The sequence below is a fragment of the Hyla sarda genome, chromosome 1 (assembly GCF_029499605.1).
Source record: "Hyla sarda isolate aHylSar1 chromosome 1, aHylSar1.hap1, whole genome shotgun sequence".
Lineage (NCBI taxonomy): Eukaryota > Metazoa > Chordata > Amphibia > Anura > Hylidae > Hyla > Hyla sarda.
This window is the reverse complement of record NC_079189.1, coordinates 507237942-507264471: the sequence shown is the minus strand read 5'-3', so window position 1 is coordinate 507264471 and position 26530 is coordinate 507237942. Positions and strand designations below refer to the sequence as shown.

The following is a 26530-nucleotide window of genomic DNA, read 5'->3' as shown; positions in this document are numbered from 1 at the left end:
AAACCTTCTTGCTACAGCTTGCATTGATGTGCCATCCTGGATGAGCTGCACTACCTGAGCCACTTGTGTGCATTGTAGACTCTGTCTAATGCTACCACTAGGGTGAAAAAAGCACTGCCAGCATTCAAAAGGGACCAAAACATCAGCCAGGAAGCATATGAACTGTGAAGTGGTCTGTGGTCAGCACCTGTAGAACCACTCCTTTAATGGGGGTGCCTTTCTAATTGCCAATAATTTCCACTTGTTGTCTGTTCCATTTGCACAACAACATGTGAAATTGGTTGTCAATCAGTGTTGCTTCCTGAGTGGACAGTGTGATTTCACAGAAGTGTGATTGACTTGGAGTTACTTGTGTTGTTTAAGTGTTCCCTTTATTTTTTTGAGCAGTGTATTTTATGTGGATTGTAAAAGATTTTGTGGCTATTTTGATCTTTTTGAGGTAATTTTTCACTCACATATTAGTTGACTTTAACTTTTAAAGGTTTGAACTGCATTGTTATCATGAAACCAGGTAGGTATACTGCATGTTTGATTAAACAAAAATATATATACGTACAGGTGCTTTAGAAGGCTAGTGCATGCCTTTTAATTACGTTACAACCAAGTAAACATGACGTGTTTGATTAAACCAGGAATATAGATGCACAAGCACTTTAGAGAGCTAATGCGTTTTAAATGTAGGCGATTTTCATTGAGCTGTTTCCTTACAACCAGATAAATACAATGTGTGTTTGATTAAACTAAGAATATAGATGTACAAGTGCTTTAGAGGGCTTTAGAGCACGTGTTTTATGTAGGCATTTTTATTGACTGTTTCCCTACACCCAGATAAATACAACAAGTGTTTGGTTAAACCAAGAATATGGACATACAAATGCTTTAGAGGGCTAATGCACTTTATATGTGAGCACTTTTATTGTACTATTACCTTGCAACCAGGTAAATACAATGTATGTTTGTGATTAACCTCTTAAGGACCAATCCCCTTTTCACCTTAGGGACCAGAGTGTTTTTTGCACATCTGACCACTGTCACTTTAAGCATTGATAACTCTGGGATGCTTTTAGTTTTCATTCCGAGATTTTTTTTCGTGACATATTCTACTTTATGTTAGTGGTAAATTTTTGTTAATACTTGCATCATTTCAAGTTTTGCATTTTTCTAACTTTGAAGCTCTCTGCTTGTAAGGAAAATAGACATTCCAAATAAATTATATATTGATTCACCTTTACAATATGTCTATTTTATGTTTGCATCATAAAGTTGATATGTTTTTACTTTTTGAAGACACCAGAGGGCTTCAAAGTTCAGCAGCAATTTTAAAATTTTTCCCAAAATTTTCAAAATCAGAATTTTTCAGGGACCAGTTCAGTTTTGAAGTGGATTTGAAGGGTCTTCATATTAGAAATTCCCCATAAATTACCCCATCATCGAAACTGCACCCCTCAAAGTATTCAAAATGACATTCAGAAAGTGTGTTAACCCTTTGCAAAGTGAAGGGGAAAATTCAAAATCTTCATTTTTTACACTCGCATGTTCTTGTGGACCCAGTTTTTGAATTTTTACAAGGAGTAATAGGAGAAAAAGCCACCCAAAATTTGTAATCCAATTTCTCTTGAGTAAGGAAATACCTCATATGTGTATGTGAAGTGTTCGGCGGGCGCAGTAGAGGGTTCATAAGGGAAGGAGGGACAATAGGATTTTGGAGAGTGCATTTTGCTGAAATGGTTTTTGGGGGGCATGTTGCATTTAGGAAGCCCCTATTGTGCCAGAACAGCAAAAAAAAACATGGTATACCATTTTAGAAATCACACCCCTCAAGGCACATAACAAGGGGTCCAGTGAACCTTAAGACCTCACTGGTGTTTGATGACTTTTCGTTAAAGTTGGATGTGTAAATAAAAAAAAATATTTCACTAAAGTTTTTTCCCAAATTTTCCATTTTTACAAAGGGTAATGGGAGAAAATGCCCCCCAAAAATTGTAACCCCATCTCTTCTGAGTATAGAAATACCCCATGTTAGGGGTATTCAGGAGAAATTCTTTTACACATTTTGAGGTTCTTTTTTCCTTTTATCTCTTGTGAAAATAAAAAGTATGGGGCAACACCACCATGTTAGTGTAAAGATTTTTTTTTTTACACTAATAGGGTGGTGTAGACCCCAACTTTTCCTTTTCATAAGGGGAAAAAGGAGAAAAAAGCCTCCCAAAGTTTGTAGGGCAAATGCTCCCGAGTAAGGAAATACCCCATATGTGGCCCTGAACCGTTTCCTTGAAATACAACAGGACTCTGAAGTGAGAGAGCACCATGCGCATTTGAGGACTAAATTAGGGATTGCATAGGGGTGGACATAAGGGTTTTCTACGCCAGTGATTCCCAAACAGGGTACCTCCAGCTCTTGCTAAAGTCCCAGCATGCCTGGACAGTCAGTGGATGTCCAGAAATGCTGGGAGTTGTTGTTTTTCAACAGCTGGAGGCTCCGTTTTGGAAACACTGCTGTACGGTACTTTTTCATTTTTATTGGGGGGGACAGTGTAAGGGGTGTATATGTATTGTTCTACCCTTTATTATGTGTTAGTGTAGTGTAGTGTTTTTATGGTACATTCGCACTGGCGTGGGTTTATGGTGAGTTTCCCGCTAGGATTTTACGCTGCGGCGGAAAATATGCCACAGCTCAAACTTGAAGCAAGAAACTCACTGTAAACCCACCCGTGCGAATGTACCCTGTACATTCACATGGGGGGGGGGGGCAAACATCCAGCTGTTGTACTTTTGAAACAGCTGGAGGCACACTGGTTGGAAAACCTTCAGTTAGGTTCTGTTACCTTAGTCAGTATTTTCCAACCTGTGTGCCTCCAGCTGTTTCAAAACTACAACTCCCAGCATGTACTGATCGCCGAAGAGCATGCTGGCGGATTTAGTTATGCAACAGCTGGAAGTACGCAACTACAACCCCCAGCATGCCGAGACAGCTGTTTGGGCATGCTGGGAGTTGTAATTTTGCAAGATCTGGAGGCCCACAGTTTAGAGACCACTGCACAGTCATCTCCAAACTGTAGCCCTCCAGCTGTTGCCAAACTGAAAAACTGCAAATCCCAGCAGGCCCAAACAGCAAACAGCCCAAAGACCACTGTATAGTGGTCTCAAAACTGTAGCCCTCCAGATGTTGCTAGGCAAATGCTCACCGGCTTCCGTAGGATCGCCGCACCAGGGAGCCGCATCTCCGTCCTCTGCTGCCCGCCGCCAATCGTCGATGGTAAGTGGACCTTCAGCGCTGGTCACCGTCGGTTCCCCTGTTCTGCCTGGACTACTGTGGGTGGCAGAATGGGGGAACCAAACTTTAACCCCCCCTGCCCCCGATCTGCTATCCCTTCTGACCGACCAATAGCAGGGATAGGAGGGGTGGCACCCCTGCCAACTCACTCCTATCCGTTCAGGGGGATCTTGGGTGTCTTGGACAACCCCCACCCCCCTTATTTTCACGAATTTGCCGCATGGGGGGGTCTCAGGATGCCCCTGAGCATTGGCACGGGATGCCTGCTGATACATATCCGGACTGAAATTCCCACAGGCGTACAGGTACGCCCTTGGTCCTTAAGTACCAGGGAGCGAGTGTGTACTTGTATGCCCGTGGTCCCTAAGTGGTTAAACAATGTAAATGTCAGTTAGGCACTTTAGATAGTTATGCTGCATTCACGACTATTTAAATACGAACTGCTATCAAACAAGTCAGCTCACAGATTTGCTGAAGTTGTACAGATATTTGTTTGTGCCTGGAAAAAGGCTGGCTGGGATTGTTAGTACACATTGAGGCTTCTACAGGAAGGTACAACACAGCAGATTTCTGACATCAGCTCACAGCTTTGCATAATAGTTGAGCAGATATTTTTATTTGCCTTGACAAAGACTTGCTGGGATTTATAGTACATGATGAGGCTTCTGCAGGAATGGACAAGAGGTCCCTGAGATTAAAGCTGTGCTCACTTTGCTGTGGTATATCCTAGGGAGTGTGCTCACTTGTGGAGGTTATTGTGATATGATTGGGCTTTTGAGATTTTGCAGAATCTCTGGCTTCTGCTCACATACCCTGGCTGTCAGTCTCTCTAAGCCTATGCCTTTAAACCTGTGTAAAAGCCATTACCCCCTTTGCGGTCTCCTATTGGCCTTGGAGCTGATTGACACATTAACCAGCAAATCTTGGTATAACCAGTGTTATCATGTGATAGTTACAGGCAATGCTGATTAACTTGATGTTATTTCACTGCCCCCCTGTGCTTCCTGCTTCCTCTGGGTGTCAAAGCGCCATTTGGTCCTAATCTCCATGTTAATGGTTTCGTTCCTTTCCTGGATCACTCTAGTCAAACCTGGAAATGTTCAGAAGTTCTGCAAGCGGTGTCAGACCCAAAATTTGCATCAAATCAGGGTTCATGAGGTCCAACTCGCTCATCTCTGGTTGTAAGGAATGCTGGTCTACCCTGATATCATCTCACTGCCCCAGTATTTCCTCATTCCTCTGGGCATCAAAATCCCTTATGTTATTATTGTGCACATTGAAATGTTTGAAAATTCTGCGGGCTGTACCTATTCGGAAATTCGGGTCAAATCCAGGTTCGTGGGACTTGGCTTGCTCATCTCTAATGGAGATGGTGATTTTTTTTTTTTAAACATGGTGTTTCAAAAGAGAGATGGTAATTGCATATACATGTACAGATGATTTATCTTAACCCTAAATTTTCTCTTTGTTGAACTGTACAAAATAACTATAATTTATGGATGTGAAAAAAGAAAATCTTTACCTACCTCCAAGGATTGCTGAGAAGCTTGATGTTAGTGAAAACTGGTTTTCAATAACTTTGGGAAGAAAAGCTGCAAAGCCAGTGGTGATAAGTGCATCTGCACAGCTTGCAAATGTTAGAGTCATGAAAACAGGATTTTTCAACATAAGCTAAAATAAATGCAGATGACTTAGTAAAATAGAGCATTGCATACATATGGAATTCTGAATACTATATCATTCTAATGTCAACAGAAGACTGAAAAGAGCAGAAGGAGAATAAATTACCCATGACATTCCATATATTTATTATAGGCACTACAACACAATACAACAACAAAAGCATCACCAGACTGGGCTGGCACTACAACACACCAGGTAAATGAAGTAACACCTTATTCATGGTCTGAATCAGCATGTTTGTAATCCAAAATAGTGTTCAACAAAACTAGAAGAGATATCAAATTTGAAATTCCTGACAAAAAGAAAAGTTCTTGTGGTTCTAACAATAGAACAAAAAACATTCTTCTTTAATCCTTAACATGCCCACAGGAGAACAGATTAGAACAGAGTTGTCCAGCTCACTGCCAAGCAGAGTTGTGATGTAGCAGCAATGAGCCACACATTTTTTTTATGCTATAATATAAGAGTTTTATTTTTATCTAGTTGCTACAGTTAAATTTAATGTAGATTAAAACTTAGTCATTTTCCATGTCAGTTGTCCCCAGTGTTTTCCCATTAAATACATATTCCCGGCCTGGATTTTTCCTCCCCATGTTCATGACCTTATATTTATCAGTGTTGAACCTCATCTGCCACTTCCCAGCCCAAGCCTCTGACCTATCCAGATCCATTTGTAACAGTGCACTATCCTCTATTGTGTTATGTACTATAAACAGCGTATCTACTATATACAATGCACTGTCTTCTATTGTGTTAACCACTTTACAGAACTTAGTAACATCTGCAAAGATTGATACTTTACTATGCAATTCCTCAACAAGGTCATTTATATATATATATATATATATATATATATATATATATTTGTACCCCACTAGCAACAGTCAACCAATCAGAGAATGTACCACTAATACCCTCACTTAGCCAGTTACCTGCCCACTTACACACATTTTCCCCCAGCCCAAGCATTCTCATTTTATGTACCAATATTTTATATGGCACAGTATCAAAAGCTTTGGAAAGATCTAAGATATATGACATCCAGCAATTCGCCCCAGTCCATTGAACATGAAAAATCTAAATTGGCACACCAAAAGTAAATACAGTATACTCAGTACACAGAAAAGAGATAGAGATAAATTCTATATAAAAGATTCACTAATCCCAATACTTTAAGTGCAGTACAAACTCCCCACCCTATGTACAGCATCAGAGCTCTATCATGCTCTTCTATGCACCTTCATGTAATACATATAAAAGCCACTGCTTAGTAGCAGTAGACAAGAAAAAAAGCTTTTTTTTGGGGAATAACTCATAACACTTGCTGGACATTTCATGATTTTCTTTTACAAATTTTTGTAATATAGATACATTCTTCAAGAAAATCAGCATTTTTAGCGTGAAAGCTTAAGCATGAACATTCATTGTTGCTTTGTGATTGTGGCACATCATTTCAGATGCTGGCCCCCTTAGACATTGTTCACATGGCAGAATTTACAATTGATTTCAATGGGATTCCTCTGCACTGTGCAGACGGCAGAATTTTTCAACATTTGGTGCAGAAATCCTGATTCCGGCATCCGCAAAAACATTGCATTGCCGTCTTTTGAGATGGCACATTTCCAAGCGGTCTTGGCGCCAGCATGTTATGCCAGCGCTTGCAGTTTGCAGAATGTCCACACTGAGTGTTTCCATGCGGACATTCTGCCGTGTGAACCCGGCCTTAAGAAGATTGTCTATAAAAACAGAGTTGATTTCTTTAAAGAACAGTACCACACCTGTCCTTAGTTTGTTTTTGGTATTGCAGCTTAGTTCAATTGAAGTAAATCGAGACAAGTTATAATACCACGCAAAACCTGAGGACAGGCATGGTGCTGTTTTTGGAAGAAATTTGCTCTGTTTCTCTATTCCTGGATAAACCTTGCACATGAATAAAAGAAACTAAATAAAATAAGAAATAAAAGAAACTGATTAAAGGGGTTGTCCAGTTAAGTAAAATATAATTGAATTAATTCCCAAGTAAGTATTTATAAGTAATGTACCTTTTGAGAGCTTAAAGTGGTTCTCCGGTAGAAAACATTTATTTATTTATTTATTTTTAATCAACTGGTGCCAGAAAGTTAAACAGATTTGTAAATGACTTCCATTAAAAATCTTTACCCTTCCAGTACTTTTTAGCAGGTACAGAGGAAATAATTTTCTTTTTGAATTTCTTTTTTGTCTTGTCCACAGTGCTCTCGGCTGACATCTGATGCTCGTATCAGGAACTGTCCAGAGAAGGAAAAAATACCCATTGCAAACCTATGCTGCTCTGGACAGTTCCTGACACGGACAGAGGTGTCATCAGAGAGCACTGTGGAGAAGACAAAAAAAAATTTAAAAGAAAATAATTTCTTCTGTAGCATACAGCTGCTAAAAAGTACTGGAAGGGTAAAGATTTTTTAATAGAAGTCATTTACAAATCTGCTTAACTTTCTGGCACCAGTTGATTGAAAAAAAATATTTCCACTGGAGTACCCCTTTAATAAAGGACTTATCAGTGCAAAATGATGCAAAATGATCTATCTTGCGTCCACTCCATCTCAGCTTTCTTCCCCTAACTGCCTCTGGCCCCACCCTCCGAGATGGAGAGCATGTGACTTTTGTGCTGTCTATGGCCAGGGGGGGGGGGGGTGCAGAAAACGGCAGTTAGGAGGAAGTGAGCACAGGGCAGCAGCAAAGAATGCTGGGACCTGTAGTTTAAATACAGCATGCGGGGAAGGGAACAAGTAGGATGGCAGAAAGGCGTATCAGAGCTGTGTAAGGAGATAAAAAGGTTGCAGTATAATAATAGATGCAAGGTTAATGTCCTATGGTGATCTGAGTTTTTTTTTATTCCATTCTTTGGATAACCCCTTTAAGTGTCCAGCAAGTGTTCTGTTGGCCCGAAAAAAAGGCTTTTTTTCTTGTCTACTGCATTGGCTTCTAGCCAGCTTTATATGCACTATTGGGAAGATTTTTTTTAAAACTGTGTAGAGGAAAAGTTGACCAAATTGCTTCTTTCACTTAAAAAAAAAAAAGGTCTCTGAAAAATGAAAGAAGCGATCTGATTGGTTGCTATGGGCAACTGCACCACAGGTTTTGATAAACCTCCCCAATATGTGTGTAAAAAAGTACAATGGGGGATATTTATGAAAAGATTTAGACTGTTTTTCCCGTCTAAATTTGTCGCACAGAAAGTCGCAGTCTAAATATGTGCGACTTTTCTGCGACTTTTGCTCTAGAGGGTTTTTAGAACATGATGCATGCTAGTCTATTTTAGACGGAAAAGCATTGGAAAATGCATTGGTGCTGAATTTATCAAAAGCGACTTTTCAGCAAAAAGTTGCATCGGCTGAAAGTATAAATAAATAAATAAGTAAATAAATACAGTCTAAAGCATAGATCACAAAGTCTGTGCACAGAATTTATCAAGAGCCGCGCGCCTTTTGATAAATTAGGCGCGCAATAGACCGGCCTAAGCCTCTGTAGTTTGGTCTATATTGATGCGGGACATAGACAACTTTGATAAATATCCCCCAATGAGTACATATATAAGACTTTATATTTTATTTAAGTCATAATAAAATCAGTAATGGTATTGTTTTGATAGTATTATTATTATTATTACCCATAAAGCCAAAGGAAAATCTTTAAAACTTTTGCCAATATTTTTCGACTCAACAACGCTTTCACTTCCATTGTTATGTGCTTGTGAAATCCGTTCAGACTGTACTGCAGCCGTACCTGTAATATGAATATGAAATACGGAAATAGCCAGGATTAGTCTATGAAAACAGAAGGATTAAAAATAAAAAGAACTATACAACACTATGCTGTATTACCATATTTGTGAGCCTTCAGAGCTGCACCAAGTACAACTCATTTATCAAGAAACAATGTCAAGACCTGACATCAACAGAGTGTGAGTGCTACACTAAGGAGAGATGGATGCCATGCTCGTAAATTGCATTAGTCTTAATAAATCTCCCATGTTGTTTGTTTTTTTTACTTACACAATATAATTCTATTTGTATAAACATACAAATAAAACTTTTCTAAAAACAAAAGTTAACATACCTGGCAAGTGTTTGGGAAAGCAGGAGAAAGGAATAATCAGCAACCAGGTCACCAGACCCACGATTAAGAAGGCAATCCACCATGCGCCAAGCCATCGGGGGTCATTAGAAGACAAAGGAATACTTCATTGGATAAAAAAAGGGAATGTGATTAATACTAGGAATGAGGTTTAATACTTATTATACTTCCCATAATTTTTAGACTATAAAATGCATTTATTAGGAAAAAACATGTTGCTAAAAATGTCTGCATCTTAAAGTCAGAAGTAAGGGGCACCACATAGTGTCAGATCACCCTGACTGCTTTCCTCATAATCGGACAAAGTACTGATTCAGGCCTATGGATCACTGAGAGAATGGTACAGTCCTTTCCCTTCTCCTGCCGGGCACCGAACTGTGTGATAGGTGCTGGGCAGGAAAGACGATGGGCAGATTGTATCCAGCTTCCTATAGCTATTAAAGATGTATAAGCTCACCCAGAATAGGACCTTAAATGAGAACTCTGGCAAAAATACCTTATCCCCATCCACAGGGACCTCCCCCCCCCCCCCCCCCAATCCCTGGAAGGGGACCCCAGCTCTCTCTCTGTGAGGAGCGCGTGTCATCTACTGGTAGATGGCACGCGCTCCATTCATTTCTAGTGCTGTACTCTGGTCTTTAGTTCGCTCCCATTGAAATGAATGGAGCGCATGTTGACTGCAGCACGTACTGCTCACTAATCGAGCCGGGGCCCGTCTGCGATCAGCTGCTTATCCCCTATACTGTGGAAAAGTACATTTTCGCCAGAGATCTCCTTTAATCCCCTGTTCTGGGTAGGCTTGATAATGGGACCTTTTTTTTTGTACAAGGTACTGCCATGAATGCGTGTGTATGTGTGTGTGTGTGTGTGTGTGTGTGTGTGTGTTTGTATGTAGCAGAGCTGTGTGTATGTTTATTTAGCAGGGCTGTGTTTTTAGCAAAGCTGTGTGTATATATAATGTGTGTGCAACAGTGTTGTGTGTGTATAAAGTGCATGCTTTATAAGTGTTACTGTCATTTCAAAATACTTTTGACACGTTATAAAAACATATCAATAGTTTTGATCAGTCTGGGTCTGGGTGCTGAGACCCCCACTGATCACTAGAAGCTGAGCATGTCTCTCCATGTCTCTCTCCTAGCTGCAGGAGACAAATTGTATAGAAAATTCTATGGAGCCCGATTCCTGCATAGCCGCTATAGTGCTTTTTTTTGCTCATTCTTGCGATCAAAACTGTTGACGTGCTTCTATAACATGCCAAAAGGTTTTTGAAATGACAGTGATTTCCATTTCACACATGCGTCTAGTCAGGTGTGTCTTATAGGCTAAAAAAAATATATAGTCTAAAAATATATTATTTATGCAGGTATAGGGATTATCCAGGATTAGAAATACAGAGTTAATATATTTAAAAAACAGCACCAGGCCTGTCCTCAGGTCTTGTGTGGTATTGCAGTTTAGTTCCATAAAAGTTAAATGAGCACTGTCAGATCCAAAAACGTTCTATATGTTGCTACTAATGAAAATTAAACACCTTTTGTAATGGGGTTGTTTACATCTTTTTTTAAAATATTTTATAAAGAAAATGACTCCTGAAAATCCCAACACTAGGGGTCCATGACTACATTTTTTTTTCTTTGTGGGATCTGACAGGTACACTTTAAAGGACATTTGCAGCGAAGAAAACGTATCCCTTATCCACAGGATAGTGGATAAGTTTCTGATCTGTAGTTTTTAACGGTACCATTTTTGTGTAGTTCTGGCTTTTTGATCACTTTTTATTACATTTTTTTTGGGGGGATGTAATGTAACCAAAAATCTGCAATTTTGTCATTTAGAATTTTTTGGCATTTACGCCATTCACCATGCAGGATCAGAACTATAGTAATTTAATAGTTTGGACAATTATGCACACGACGATACCAAATGTGTGTATTTTTTTTTATTTGTACAGTGTTTTATTGCATTACATTGATCTCTGAAATCTGTGCTCGATTGCTAAGGGCTGCCAAAGGGAGCCCTAAGCAATAACAGAGCCAGGGAAGACGCCAAGGACACAGTAAGGCCTCAGGCTTCCCTAGCAACCCATAGACCCCCCACCCCCCTGGCGATTACATCACTGGGGGGCTATGGGACCACTAGACACCAGGGAATAGCGGCATTTAATGTTTAAATGCTGTTATCTGTATATATCCCTGTATTTAACCAGTGAAATGACAGACATTGTAGCTATCTCCGATGTCTGTCATTACCGGCAGATGTCAGCTGCTGATAGCAGTGGACATCTCCCAGTCATGATGCGGAGCCGACCCCCGGGCCCCCGTCATGTCCGCCCACCTGACCCATGACGTACATGTATGTCATGGGTCGGGAAGGGGTCAAGTCAGTCATTTAAAAAAATATATGTATCCTGCCAGAGAGACAGAGTTAGATAGATCCCTTATGTCTCATGTTCACATACAATATTACAAGGACAAGACTTTTGTCTGTTATAATAGCATTTTCTATTAAAATATTCTCCCCTATATTCTGTGGGGGAGATTTATTAAAACCTGTGCAGAGACAAATTGGTGCAGTTGCCCATAGCAACAAATTAGATTGCGTCTTTACTTTTTAAAAAGGCCTCTATAAAACTGAGGTTATTTAGATAAAATGTGAAGTCCATTGCCGCGGCTCTCCCATGCAGGAGGCGTGTCAGCTGCAACATCATACTGCGGCCGACACGCCTCCCGCATGGAAAAGCAGCGGCAATGGACTGCCGCGGCAATAGACTGTATCTCTATGGGACAGGCAGGGATGCAGCATACGTGCATCACTGCCTCTCCCATAGAGCTGTATGGAGGGGGGCGTGTCTGTTGAACTCAGTGAGCTCGACACTACATGCATTAGCTGGTGCACAGCCGGGGCCCGTTCGGAAGATCGCGGGGGTCCCAACGATCAGAGATCAATGTAATGCAATAAAACACTGTACAAACAAAAAAAATAGATACAAATTTGGTATCGTCGTGTGCATAATTGTTCAAACTATTAAATTATTATATTTCTGATCCTGCAAGGTGAACGGCGTAAACGCTAACAATTGTAATTGTAAAAAAAAAAAATGTAATAAAAAGTGATCAAAAAGCCACAACTACACAAAAGTGGTACCGTTAAAAACTACAGCTCATGGCACAAAAAAAAAAGTTATAAGGGTGAGAACATGGTAATGAACAAAGTTTATTTTTTATTTTTCAAGGTTTACATTTTTTTTAAACTAAATAAAAATTATTCAAGTTTGGTATCATTGGAATTGTACTGACCTAAAGATGGCCTGTCAGATCTACCGTATCTTGAACTCCCAAAAAATTATTGCCATACAAAATTATGCAATTTCATATTTTGTTTCAATTTTGACCTACATATAATTAGTTTTCTGGCTTTGTAATACATTGTATGATAAAAAAAAATAAAAAATAAAAAGTGTATCAGTGGAAAGTACAACTTGCCATGCAGAAAATAAGCCCTAATACAACTTTGTCAGTCGAAAAATAAAAAAAGTTATTGGTCTTAGAAGGTAAGGAGGAAAAAAAAACTTAAGCCAGAAAAACATTTTTTTTTAGCTGGGTGATGAAAGGGTTAACATAAAAAATGGTTATGCACCTTACCAATCCCCCTCTGGTGGCTTTTTAAAACCCCTTTAAACATTTTTTTACCTCTTACATAGTTACATAGTTACATAGTTACATAGTTAGTACGGTCGAAAAAAGACATATGTCCATCAAGTTCAACCAGGGAATTAAGGGGTAGGGGTGTGGCGCGATATTGGGGAAGGGATGGGATTTTATATTTCTTCATAAGCATTAATGTTATTTTGTTCCAGGAATGTATCTAATCCTGTTTTAAAGCTGTTAATTGTTCCTGCTGTGACCAGTTCCTGAGGTAGACCGTTCCATAAATTCACAGTCCTCACGGTAAAGAAGGCGTGTCGCCCCTTTAGACTAAACCTTTTCTTCTCCAGACGGAGGGAGTGCCCCCTCGTCCTTTGGGGGGGTTTAACCTGGAACAGTTTTTCTCCATATTTTTTGTATGGGCCATTTATATACTTATATACGTTTATCATATCCCCCCTTAAACGTCTCTTCTCAAGACTAAACAATTGTAACTACTTTAATCGCTCCTCATAGCTAAGATGTTCCATGCCCCATATTAGTTTAGTCGCGCGTCTCTGCACCCTTTCCAACTCCGCAGTGTCCCTTTTATGAACAGGCGGCCAAAACTGAACAGCATATTCCAGGTGAGGCCGTACCAATGCTTTACAACCCCTCAAAATGATTTCACCCCCAAAGCAATGATCTCTCCTCTTAATCTTGCAATGTTTCTAACATGCCATCATATGTGACAGTCAAGTCACCATTCCTGTATTCTACTCAACAGTGCCCCATTTATTCTGTATCAGATTTACTCATCCTACAAATGTTCAACCACTACAATATGTTTCGTGATATAACACTTTCAGGTATAATACTTACCTATCTACTTTTTCAAAATCAATATAAATATTCAGTAGTTCTCCCCCCATTAAATATCCAACAGCAGGGCCCACTACATTCATCCCATATGCAATGCCTGAAACAAACAATATACAGGAAAATGAGCATCTTTCTACATCAACATTTAGGGTTATAGGTTAAGCCGCAAAAAACATTGAACAGGTTCAATATTTTTCCGGACGCTGGAATCAGGATTTTTCGTGACAGATGTTGCTGCAGCAGAAATTCTGCTGTGTAAACAGAACATCTACACAGTAGTGAACCTATATTGTGGTCCATAAATGCAGGCCCTCTACCCCAGCTTACAGTGCACAACTGCACTTGGGGTTGAGGATCATCTGCTATTTTAGACCACATCGGTGAATTTGCCTAATGTGTAAACAGAGCAGCAGAATCCCATTGAAATCAATAGGACTCTGCTGCTGAATGTCCGTGCGAAAGATTCATGTAGAATTTTGTACGGACATTTTGCCGTGTGGACATACCCTTAGAGTGAATGTTCTTTATCGATTGGCTTAGCTGTAGTCCTTGTTTAAAATTATGGAATATGGTATCACAACTGGCAAATTCATCTATACTTCATTGTAATTACAGTTTGACATATGTGATCAGTTTTTCATATATGAAAACCATATATATATTTCATAAATGTTAAGCAACACAGATAATGCGCAATGACCCAGATTTATCAAACTGCCTGAAACCTAATCTGTCTGGTTTTTCCATAACAATCAATCACAGCTCAGTTTTCATATCTTAAAGGAGAACTCCAGAATAGAAAAATTGTCCTCCATACTGCTGGCAGTAAAAAAATGAAGAGGTACATACCTTCCTTCGCTCCCCCGGTGCCTCCGGTAACCCACTCCGGTCTCCGCCACTATCCTCTTCCTCGTTGCCGGTGGTCGGCGAGTCATACTGTACTCAGCCAATCACCGGCTGCAGCTGTCTCCGGTAACCCACTACGGTCTCTGCCGCAATCCTCTTCCTGGTTGCCGGTGGTCGGTGAGTCATACTGCACTCAGCCAATCACCTGCCGCAGATGCCTCCGGTGACCCACTCCGGTCTCCGCCGCGATCCTCTTCCTGGTTACCGGTGGTTGGCAAGTCATACTGCACTCAGCCAATCACCGGCCGCAACTGCGGCCGGTGATTGGCTGAGTGCAGTATGACTTGCCGACCACTGGCAACCAGGAAGAGGATTGCGGTGGAGACCGGAGTGGGTTACCGGAGGCACCGGGAAAGCAAAGGAAGGTATGTACCTCTTTATTTTTATACTGCCGGCAGTATGGAGGACAAGTTTTCTATTCTGGAGATCTCCTTTAATGAACATAAAACCTGAGCTGTGATTGGTTGTTATGGGAAAACCAGACAGATTTGGTTTCAGGCAGATTTATAAATCTAGGCCAATGTCCTTACAATCAGCTGTACTACATTTTGGATTATTTTAAATGTGTACTCACCTATGTATAGTGAGGATTTATGTGTAGGAAGACTGTCATCAAAAAAAGCCGTTCCTAAAGTAAATAAAGGAGTTCCTCCAACTCCCATGAGCAGCTGACCCAAAATAAATACATAGAGGTAGTTAGATAAGGAAGAACCTGATTTGTCAATGCAGTTCTCTAGGCCGGAGCTATTTCCTGACCTTTCACAAAAATCTGAAAGAAAAAAAGAAAACAGTAGACATTTAATGCAAGATAAGAGATACATGGGTATATAAGGCGTTGTGCATTTTAGGATACCTTTTTATAACACCCTATTATGAGGTTATGAGTTAATAGAGGCCCCCTGTCCTCATTCCTTGGCCAGAGAGAAGTATATGATGTTTAATTTGACTGAACACTGAGGGTATGTTTACACAATGGAATTTCCGTGCAGAATTCCGCATTTGAATTCTGCACGGAGATTCCGCAGTAACAGAGTTCCATTGATATCCATGGGATTCTGCTGCACTGTGCACACAGCGGACTTTTCATGGCAGATGTTTTTTGCTATGGAAATCCTGATTCCGGAGTCTGCAGAAAGAATAGACATGTTTATTCTTTCTGCAGAGTCTGCACAGAAATGCATTGGCGTCTATGAGACAGCTCATTTCATAGCAGCCCTAGCGCCGGAATGTTCTGCTGGTGCTCTGCTGCCTGTGGAATGTCTGCACAGAAATTTTCTGTGCAGACATTCCATCGTCTTTACATAGCGTGACTGAAAGGTTTCACCACAGATGACTGGGGTGGTGAGGGGGATACTTCCTGATCAGCCTATTGTGGAGGGACCATTCTAACAAGTAAGGATTGTTCAAAGTGAAGAATCCCTTTAAAGGGGTTCTCACACTGCCCTGTCTTCCGGAGCTCCGGACGCTGCGTGCGGGCTTCCGCGTTCAGGCCACCCCTCGTGACGTCACGCCCACCCCGTCACCGAAAGTCTATTGGAAGGGGGCGCGAGCGCTGTCATGCCCCCTTCCCATAGACTTTCGTTGAGGGGGCGGGCGTGACGTCACGATGGGGTGGCCTCGAACACAGAAGCCCGCACACAGCGTCCGGAGTAATAAACTTCCGGACGCTGCGAGCGGAGCTCCGGAAGACAGGGCAGTGGAGAACCCCTTTAAAGCCCTATGCCACACAAAAACCCACTACTCTAACCTGTCTATAATGTAACATTCACATGGATCCAGTGAAGTTAAAGGGAACCTGCCATCATGACTTAGGCTATATAACAGAATCACTTTATACCTTATGTAAATATCAATTGTCCAATGTATGTGAATCGGCAGCCAGATTCATAAAACGCTAGAAAAATGTATTTCACAATAGCACATGCCATATGCAAATTATGCCCAATTAGTTATCAGGGCGGAAAGCTCGGCTCAATCTGATTGGTTGCTATGGGCAACTGCACCACTCTTCCTTTGCACAGGTTTTGCTAAATCTTCCCCATGTCTAAGAATATGTTCACACGTAGCACATTTGCTACAGATTTTGTGCAGATTTTGATTTCTCTATTAAAGTTAATTGGGAAAATCCACAACAAATCTGCAGTATATTTGCCATCTGTGTATCTACTCCAGTGGGGGTTGTATTTACTTCTGTGATCAGCTGATGGCTATGGGAAGTTGCCACTAGCCATATATTTTCCTTAGAGAGGACACTGTAGGGTGAAAGTAGTATTACATGACACCCATTCAAATGCAAAACATAGCCAGGGGGCATGTCATAGGGCATGTGGATGAAATGTGTCTTGTTGAGACAACCCATTGTGCCTAATATTGAAGGAATAATTGCTGTTTTCTTGGAAAATGTCACCGTTGTCCATGTGTTTTGTCTAGTATTGCAGCTCAGCCACATTCACTTAAATAGGGCAGAGCGTCTGTACCAGACACCACCCTTGCACAAGAGAGGCGTTTCTGAGGGAAAACTATTCTTTTACCTTAGTACAATCCCTTTAAAGGGGTACTCCAATTGAAAACAATTATTTTTAATAAACTGATGCCAGAAAGTTAAACAGATTTTTAAATTACTTCTATTAAAAAATCTTAATCCTTCCAGTACTTATCAGCTGTTGTATGCTCCAGAGAAATTTTTTTTTTTTTTTATTTCTTTTCTGTCTGACCACAGTGCTCTCTGCTGATACCTCTGTCTGTGTCAGGAACTGTCCAGAGTAGGTTCAAATCTTCATTGAAAACCTCTGGACAGTAAATGACATGGACAGAGGTGGTGTCAGCAGAGAGCACTGTGGTCAGACAGAAAATAAATTAAAAAAGAAAACAACTTCATGTGGAGCATACAGCAGCTTATAAGTACTGGAAGGATTTTACATTTTTTTTAAATAAGTAATTTACAAATCTGTTTAACTTTCTGGCACCAGTTGATAAAAAAAAAAATTCCACTGGAGTACCCCTTTAACCCCCAAAGGACCAAACCCATTTTAACCTTAAGGACCAGGCCAATTTTATTTTTGCATTTTCGTTTTTTTTTCTCCTCACCTTATAAAATCCAAAACTCTTTTATATTTCCATCTACAGACCTATATAAGGGCTGTTTTTTGCTTAACCAATTGTACTTTGTAATGAAACCTCTCATTTTATCATAAAATGTACGGCAAACCCAAAAAAATTTTTTTAGGGAGGAAACTTAAATGAGAACCACAATTTTGCACATATTGGAGGGTTTCGTTTTCACACCGTACACTTTACGGTAAAAATGACATGTGTTCTTTATTTTGTGGGTCAATACGATTAAAATGATACCCATGGCTAGATACTTTTATATTTTTGTACCACTTAAAAAAAATCTAAAACTTTTTGTGCAAAATCAGTAAACTAAAATCGCCCTAATTTGACCACCTATAACTTTTTCATTTTTCCGTATATAGGGCGGTATGAGGGTTCATTTTTTGCGCCGTCATCTGTACTTTTTATCGATACCACATTTGCATATATAAAACTTTTAGATAATTTTTTATGAAAAATTTTTGGGAATAAAATGTGACTAAAAAGCAGCATTTTTTAATTTTTTTTTTTTTTACGTTTACGACGTTCACCATACGGGATCATCAACATTATATTTTGATAGTTTGGACATTTATGCATGCGGCGATACCAAATATGTTTATAAAAAATTGGGGGGGGGGGGTAAAATGGGAAAGACTGACAATTAAAATTTTTATTGGGGGAGGGGATTCTTCAAATTTTTTTTTACACTTTTTATGTCCCCATAGGGGACTATCTATAGCAATCATTTGATTGCTAATAGTGTTCAGTGCTATGCATAGGGCAAAGCACTGATCGGTATTATCAGTGATCTTCTGCTCTGGTCTGCTTGATCTCAGACCAGAGCAGGAGACGCCGGGAGACGGATGGAGGCAAGTGAGGGGACCTCGGTCCGCCATTACAGATGATCGGATTGCCGCTGCAGCGCTACTTTAACATGCGCACTGCCGCAGATGACGTGATCTGTACTGATCATGGCATCTGAGGGGTTAATGGCGGACATCCGTTCGATCGCAGATGTCGGCCATTACTGGCGTGTATGATGCGAGCACCGCTCCTATGCTCGCGGTCATACACAGGACATAAATGTACATCCTGGTGCGCTAAGTACCGACCCGCACCAGGATATACATTTATGTCCGTGGTCATTAAGGGGTTAAGGACTGCTCTACTGCCAACATTGCTCTGTTTCACTTTCACTTTTTGTCTGCTCTATACTTACCATTATATCTGTTTCCATACTGGTATGTTCCACTGGTAAAATGAGGCAAGGAAAAAACGAGGGCTCCTAGGCCAATCATCAAAGCAGAAAAGGCAAGCCATCTTGGTTTGTGACCTCTTTGTCCATAAAATGAGACCACAAGCGCCAAAAGAGAGAATGCAATGTCGTAACTTGCTGCAACCAAACCTGTTAGGGAACTTTTTAATTCATAGCGTTTCTCAATAGTTGAAATGACCACATTCACCAAACCGTTTACAGCCGTACCTGAAAGAAAAAGAAGAAATACAAAATGAATGCCGGCTGGAAGGGCTGAAGCTATATCTTTTATACATAATGCAAACAATTGTTCAATATTTTTAAAAGGCTTTTTGAGAAAGTGGAAATTGAGGGATCATCCAAATTTGCAAGTTGTATCCTGCATTTTGAATTAATTTCACCCACAATCATTTTGCTATTGTCTTTGTTGTCTGTCCCTAGTTTACATGATTCTTAAAGATGTCCTTAAAGGGTTAAAGCCATTAGTCTTGTTACAAAAAAAAATCAGAATGGAAACTTGGAAGGCTGCATACTGGTCCTAACTTATTATTATGACAGGAGAAAGGACTTCCACGGGTTGGCGGGGGACATCGGCGCTGACCAAGATCGGACACGTCCGGTGAGTAGAAGAATTTTTATAAAAATGCAATGCGTTTCACCGCGCTTGCGCAACTTCACCAGGCATGCCTGATGAAGCCGCGCAAGCGCGGGGAAACGCATTGCATTTTTATAAAAATTCTTCTACTCACCGGACGTGTCTGATCTTAGTCAGCGCCGATATCCCCCACCACCCCGTGGAAGCCCTTTCTCCTGTCGTGCTACGTCTGAACCCTGCAGTAAAAAAAAAATCTAAGGTGTGCCCTAAGCTAAAATAAAAAAAAAAAAGTTAGGGAAACATTATAATAGATAGTAAGAGGATGTTTTTAGGATTGTACTGGGTCCCCCCATCTACCAGGCACCTGTGCAGCTGAACAGCTGAACAACTGATATGTTTAACCCTGCTATTGCGCTATAATCTCCTGTAAAACATGAGATAGTACTCATATATTTGCATTGTCCTCTACAAGGTCAGAAGGTAATTATTAACATTAAAGAGTTCAAAGTAAGTCAGTAGGAATCTAATAACATAACTTGGAGATGTGGAAATCTTCCAGATATGATACAAATAGCTACAGTCACACATGTGGGAGTGCATTAGTGACCTATAAAAACACAAAGACAAGAAACAAGACCTGTTATTGAACTCATTTTACTGTGAACCCAGATTCATACATTAAATTCATACATTTTTGGCATCACATATCAGGGTTGTAGAACACTATGGCCCCTGAACTGCTCTATGGGGAGAGTTAATCATGAATAGTGATGTCACGAACATAAAAATTTTCGGTTCGCAAACGGCAAACGCGAACTTCGGCAAATGTTCGCGAACAGGCGAACCAGGCGAACCGCCATTGACTTCAATGGGCAGGTGAATTTTAAAACCCACAGGAACACTTTCTGGCCACAATAATGATTTAAAAGTTGTTTCAAGGGGACTAATACCTGGACTGTGGCGTGCTGGAGGGAGATCCATGGCAAAACTCCCATGGAAAATTACATAGTTGATGCAGAGTCTGGTTTTAATCCATAAAGGGCATAAATCACCTGTTATTCCTAAATTCTTTGGAATAACGTGCTTTAGCCCCCTTTAGGCAGCACATAGAGCCCCTCTTTAAGCATCACATAGTTAGATCCCCCCGTTAGGCAGCACATAGATTCCCCCATGTTAGGCAGCACATAGTTAGAGCCCCCCTTTAGGCAGCACATAGAGCCCCCCTTTAGGCAGCACATAGATTCCCCCATATTAGGCAGCACATAGTTAGAGCCTCCCTTTAGGCAGCACATAGAGCCCCCTTTAGGCAGCACATATTTAGATCCCCCCTTTAGGCAGCACATAGATTCCCCCATATTGGTCAGCACATAGTTAGAGCCCCCCTTTAGGCAGCACTGGTTTTATTTCACTGCCAAAAAAGGTATATTTTTTATTTATTTGAACAACTGATGTGCAAATGTGATTTGCACTAGTGTGACAATGAGCAAAAAAGGTTGCCAGCGGAGTTCCCCTTTTAAGCAGAGGTCCCCAACCAGGGTGCCTCCAGCAGTTGCAAGACACATGGATTGAACTTATAGCCCTTTTAATACTGTAGTTAGTTGCTTGAAGGAAATTAAGTTTTACAGCGGAGTACCCCTTTTAACCAGCGGTTCCCTCCCAACCAGGGTGCCTCCAGCTGTTGCAAGACACACGGACTGAACTTATAGCCCTTTTAATACTGTAGTTAGTTGCTTGAAGGAAATTAAGTTTTACAGCGGAGTACCCCTTTTAACCAGCGGTTCCCTCCCAACCAGGGTGCCTTCAGCTGTTGCAAGACACACGGACTGATATTTGAGCCCTAAAAAGGGCTTTTTTGGGTGCTATCCTTAAAGCAGATGTTAGACTAGTGCTTTAGAAGTAAACTGGACCCTGAATACACCACCTAGCAGCAACCTATCTATCGCTTTCCCTATACAGCAGGAGCAGCTTCTCTGTCCCTCCACTTCCTAAGCCTGCAGCATGCCGAATGAGGGTAAAATGGCGTCCGTGCAAGAGGTAGGAGGGTCTGGAAGGGAGGGACTGCTGCTGATTGGCTGTAATGTGTCTGCTGACTCTGACTCACAGGGTCAAAATTTACCACAATGTTAAAGTATAGGGGGCGAATCGAACTTCACATATGTTTGCCCGGCGATGCAAACGTGAACATGCTAAGTTCGCCGAGAACTGTTCGCCAGCGAACAATTTGCGACATCTCTAATCAAGAGTGGAGTAGGTGAACGTCTTTTTACCCCATTATTTTGTGTGGTGGAAATTGTGTACCTGCGCCAGATTTAAGACATGGTGCAGGGCATGAGATAAATATGGTGATTTCAGAACTCCTCTTTGTATGGTGCCCCTCTAAGACTTTTTGTGCGACTTTTTATCCTGTGCAACAAAATGTGTGACTTTTTAATAATGCTAATTGCAGATAGTTTTGTAAGCTAAGTCAGGATTGGTGTAGATTTGCGCCTAAGTTAGCGAAGTTGTGAGAAAAGATGTGACAAACTAAAAAGTCGCACATGATACATTTCTGACCACTGCATGATGTCAACTGAAATCACAACTTGGTATGTTTTTTCTGGAAAACCTTCTAAAGCAAAAGTCGCAATGAAAAGTCTCTAAACAGCATCCGAGACTGTGACAAATGCACACCACAAAACCAGGGTAAAACCAATGATAAATTCCCCCTATGCACTTTGTGGAGGGCTGTTTTAGTCACAGCCAATGTGTACACCAGTCAATTACACAACACCCCTTGTAAGCAATGTGAAGAGCCAAGGAAATTTTGTAAGTGAATCAGCAACTGCTGTCAAAATCTGTCATGTCTACCTTAGAGGTAGTAAATACCTACAGTTGTGTAGGACTGGTTCTGAAAAAAAGCACTTAATAAACAATACCCCTCCTCCCTTCATATGTGGAAGCTGAAGCTGCTATGCTGTCTTAGGCTGGGTTCACATATGTGCGGCATCCGGCATAGTTTTCCTCCGCTGTGCACCTAAGGGAAACTGATATTAGAACTGAGCCTATTAATTGAAATGGGACAGTTCACAACCATCCAGCATCTCAATTTTAACGACAGATGGTTGGACACACCGGAGGGCACCGGACAATGGATGCCATACAGCTGATGCACGTTGTCATCAGTTATGGCATCAGTTGCGTTGACACCTAGGCTGAGTTCACCTATGCCGGATGCCAGACGTACGTAAACCCAGCCTAACAGAACCTAGGTTGGAAAAGCCAAATGTCTTGCTGATAGCAATACAACTCATTCTTTTCCATGAAATTGTTAAATGGGCACTGTCATTAAAACCAATTTTTGCTATTGCACTTCGTATGGTAAATAAAAAAATCTTTCTAATGTACTTTGTTTAAAAAAAAAGAGAGATTTTCTATGTTTTATTTGTCTTTAAAAAAGCTGCCACTAGGTGTCTCCCTACTTGTCCAGATGTAACACAACCAAATCTCCCATGGGAAATTAAATAATACAAAAGGTGTGTTTAAAAGCACAAAACAGGGATGGACGTAATATATTCCTGGGTATATCATTCCATGGGATATTTTCAACCAGCCACTTTTCATATAGATACTATAGTTTTAGGACTTATTATTTGTCCTCTATAGGTCCTTATTCCCTCTCTTTTTCCATTCCCTGATTGCCTATTAAAACTAGGAACAGTCTAGCATCCCCCCCCCCCGAAGTTTAATCGATCGTGACCCGCTTAATCAAGGAGTAGGATACAAATGCCACATTTTAATAAGCAAACGGGATGGAAAAAGAGGGACCTTTAGAGGACAAATAATAAGTCCTAAAGTAATAGTATCTATATGAGAAGTGGCTTGTTGAAAATATCCCATGGAATGATATACCAAACCTATAAGGATATAACTTCCATCCCTGTTTTGCGCTTTTGTATTTATTTTCTACACTTCCTACTTGTCCAGAGCACCTTTCTCCCCATATTTTGCACAGACTTTAGACTCCTGCTGGCCTGGCAGAAGTCCAAAATCCGGAAATGCAGTCTGGAGTGCTGAGGGGTGCGTGTGCAGCCTTAGCGAATCATAGCTCATCTCACACTGAACTGATCTGAGCTGTATGGAGCAGAGTGAGGGAGGAAGTTCTCCCCTGTATGGCTTCAGATGATGTCACCCTTCCCAGTCTGTGTATCTCACTGAGACTGAGCAGAAAATACAGAGTAATATCCAGGTAGAAAACTAAAAAAATTATAAAAATAAAGGCAGAGGGTGGTTTATCATGGTGGAGGCAGTAACCTGGGAGGATTATAACATTTAACAAGATCATGAGAAGTACTCTTTAAATCCCACCAAAATAATCATATTCTATTGTGTTAAGCAATTATACAACTCTGTTATACTTTGGTCTTTTTCCAGGTAAGAATGGAAATCCCATTAGTATTAGCAATGTATACTCCTAACTGCCAATAAAATTGTTAATGGCAGCAAAAATTGTCATATTCCTCTCTGTCAAGTATTTATAAGTATTACACAGTCTTTTTCCTCCTAAATGGACATTCTTTTACATGTGTAAGCTGAAGTGCTGCTATATGGCCTTGCATATGATAAGCAAGGGTCAGAGAAGCTGCTTGGTGGATCAGTCGTGGTTCTACATTGAGCAGCAAATTTCCTAATGGATGTCTCCCCAACAACTACAACTGGGAAACCTAGCCAACAACAGTAACAAGAACACTGGGGAGATTTATCAAAACCTGTGCAGAGGGAAAGTTGACCAGTTGCCCATAGCAACTAATCAGATCGCTTGTAGACATAAAGCATAACTACTATTTCAAAACAGTTTCAAAAACCCTTCAGACTGGTGACAAAGGGATTTAAAGGGGTATTCCGGGATTTAAAGGGGTATCCCGCGAACTCCCTGCAGCACCCGCATTCTATGTGGGTGCTGAATCTCCTGTTTCAGAAACCTCCCGGTTTCCGGGACTGGGGACGTGACGTCACGCCCCCTCCCATAGACATGAATGTAGGGGGCGTGCCCACGTCCCCAGTCCCGGAAACCGGGTGCTGCAGGGAGATCGCGGGGGGTCTCAGCAGCGCCCCCCCCGCAATCAGACATCTTACCCCCTATCCTTTGGATAGGGGATAAAATGTTTTTGCCCGGAATACCCCTTTAAGTTTTCTCTCTGCTGTTACTGTTAATATCATGCAACGCCTATGGAGTCATCCCTAGGGTGATCACACCCTGAAAAGTCTTATTTTAGCCCTGGCATGCAGGATAAGAGAGGGAAAAAGAGATATAGCTCTCGTTTTATCATAAACTTTACTTCCTTATGTCAAAATACAGTACAAAAAACCTATATTGCCTTTAGAAACCTACCATATTTATTTACGAATAAAAACTGTACCTGTTATTCCAGAAAACCATATTTTTATAATAGAGCTCAGCCAAATGATTAAATAAATGATGCATAATAATAAATGTTGTATATTTTAGATCTATATGCACACTCCATGTTTAGGGCTCTTTTGAATTTTATTATCCCTTTATGAATTGTATAGGGACTGGATGATACCAGCAGAAAATAGATCTTGTGCAGAGTGTTTTAGTATACTCCTTTACAGATGCGGACTGTCAGTTTATGAAAGATAGCACATATTGGCCCTGATTTACTATTGTAATCCCGACATGTTTTGTCAGGTTGTGCGCCAGAATTCTGTCTCATTGCGCCAGAATTCTGTCTCACTGTGCCAAAAATGAGAAGAAAAAAAAAACAACTCTCCATTTTACTGAGAAAACCCAAAAAAGGGGTGTGGTCATCGGGCAAAGGTGGCATGGTCCTCGACATTTTCACAAAATAAACAACATATTTAGTAAGGTTTTCACAGAAAATGTGGTAGATTTCAGCAAAGAAAAACCCAACAGATCAGAGCATGTGTAAGAAAAAAAAGAAATGTAGGGAAAAGTGCAAAATGTAGGGAAACCTTAGTAAATACAGTGGAAAAAATTGTAGGGAATTAAAGCCCATAAACAAAACTCCACTCCACTCCACTTTTAGTAAATCAGGGACTTTTTGTATTTATATGCTCTTGAGCAGTTTTTTTCTCGGTTCATGAGCCAAAATTTTTGTAGCACCATCCATGCGACTAATTCTGCGCCCAAATTTTACACCGCACAACCTACACTTTTGAAAACACTCAGAATGTTTTTTTATTACAAGAAAATGGGCATGGTTAACCAAAAAATGGGTGTGTTCCAGACAAAAAAGCAGAAATTACTCTGAGTACTTCCAAAATCATGAGTTTGGCTCACAGAATAACCGACAGCAGTTTGCTGTGTGGGCATGCCGGGATTTGTAGTTTTGCAACATCTGGAGGGCCACAGTTTGGAGATCACTGTGCACTGGTTTCTAAATTGTGGCTTTCAGATCATGCAAACAGCTGTCTCGGCATGCTGGGAGTTGTAGTTGCGTACCTCCAGCTGTTGCATAACTACATCTCCCAGCATGCCCTTCAGCAATCAGTACATGCTGGAAGTTGTAATTTTGCAACAGCTGGAGGCACACTGGTTGGAAAATAATGAATTAGGTAACATAACCTAACTGAAGGTTCTCCAACCAGTGTGCCTCCAGCTGTTGCAAAAGTACAACTCCCAGCATGCAAAGTCTGTCAGTACATGCTGGGAGTTGTAGTTTTGCAACAGCTGGAGGTTTGCCCCCCCCCCCCCCCATATGAATGTACAGGGTACATTCACACTGGCGGGTCTACAGTGGGTTTCCTGCTTCAAGCAGTGCAAACTCCTAGCGGGAAAATCACAGTAAACCCCCGCCTGTGTGAATGTACCCTAAAAACACTACACTACACTAACATAAAATAAAGGGTAAAACGGGTGCTGCAGGGAGATCGCGGGGGGTCTCAGCAGCGCCCCCCCCCCCCCCCCCCCCCCGCAATCAGACATCTTACCCCCTATCCTTTGGATAGGGGATAAAATGTTTTTGCCTGGAATACCCCTTTAAGTTTTCTCTCTGCTGTTACTGTTAATATCATGCAACGCCTATGGAGTCATCCCTAGGGTGATCACACCCTGAAAAGTCTTATTTTAGCCCTGGCAT

At 40.9% G+C, this 26530-nt stretch overlaps 1 protein-coding gene across 1 annotated transcript in view; it reads right to left on the bottom strand.

The window, feature by feature from the left end:
- Positions 1-26530, bottom strand: part of LOC130273288 (solute carrier organic anion transporter family member 4C1-like) — a 71598-nt gene that overhangs the window by 31961 nt on the left and 13107 nt on the right. Inside the window, exons 2-7 of the mRNA XM_056519854.1 lie at positions 18800-19063; positions 15059-15253; positions 13579-13675; positions 9056-9177; positions 8607-8722; positions 4801-4945 (exon numbers count right to left, since the gene is read on the bottom strand). Coding sequence (XP_056375829.1) covers positions 4801-4945; positions 8607-8722; positions 9056-9177; positions 13579-13675; positions 15059-15253; positions 18800-19063 — 939 coding nt within the window. The remainder of the gene's footprint in view (positions 1-4800; positions 4946-8606; positions 8723-9055; positions 9178-13578; positions 13676-15058; positions 15254-18799; positions 19064-26530) is intronic.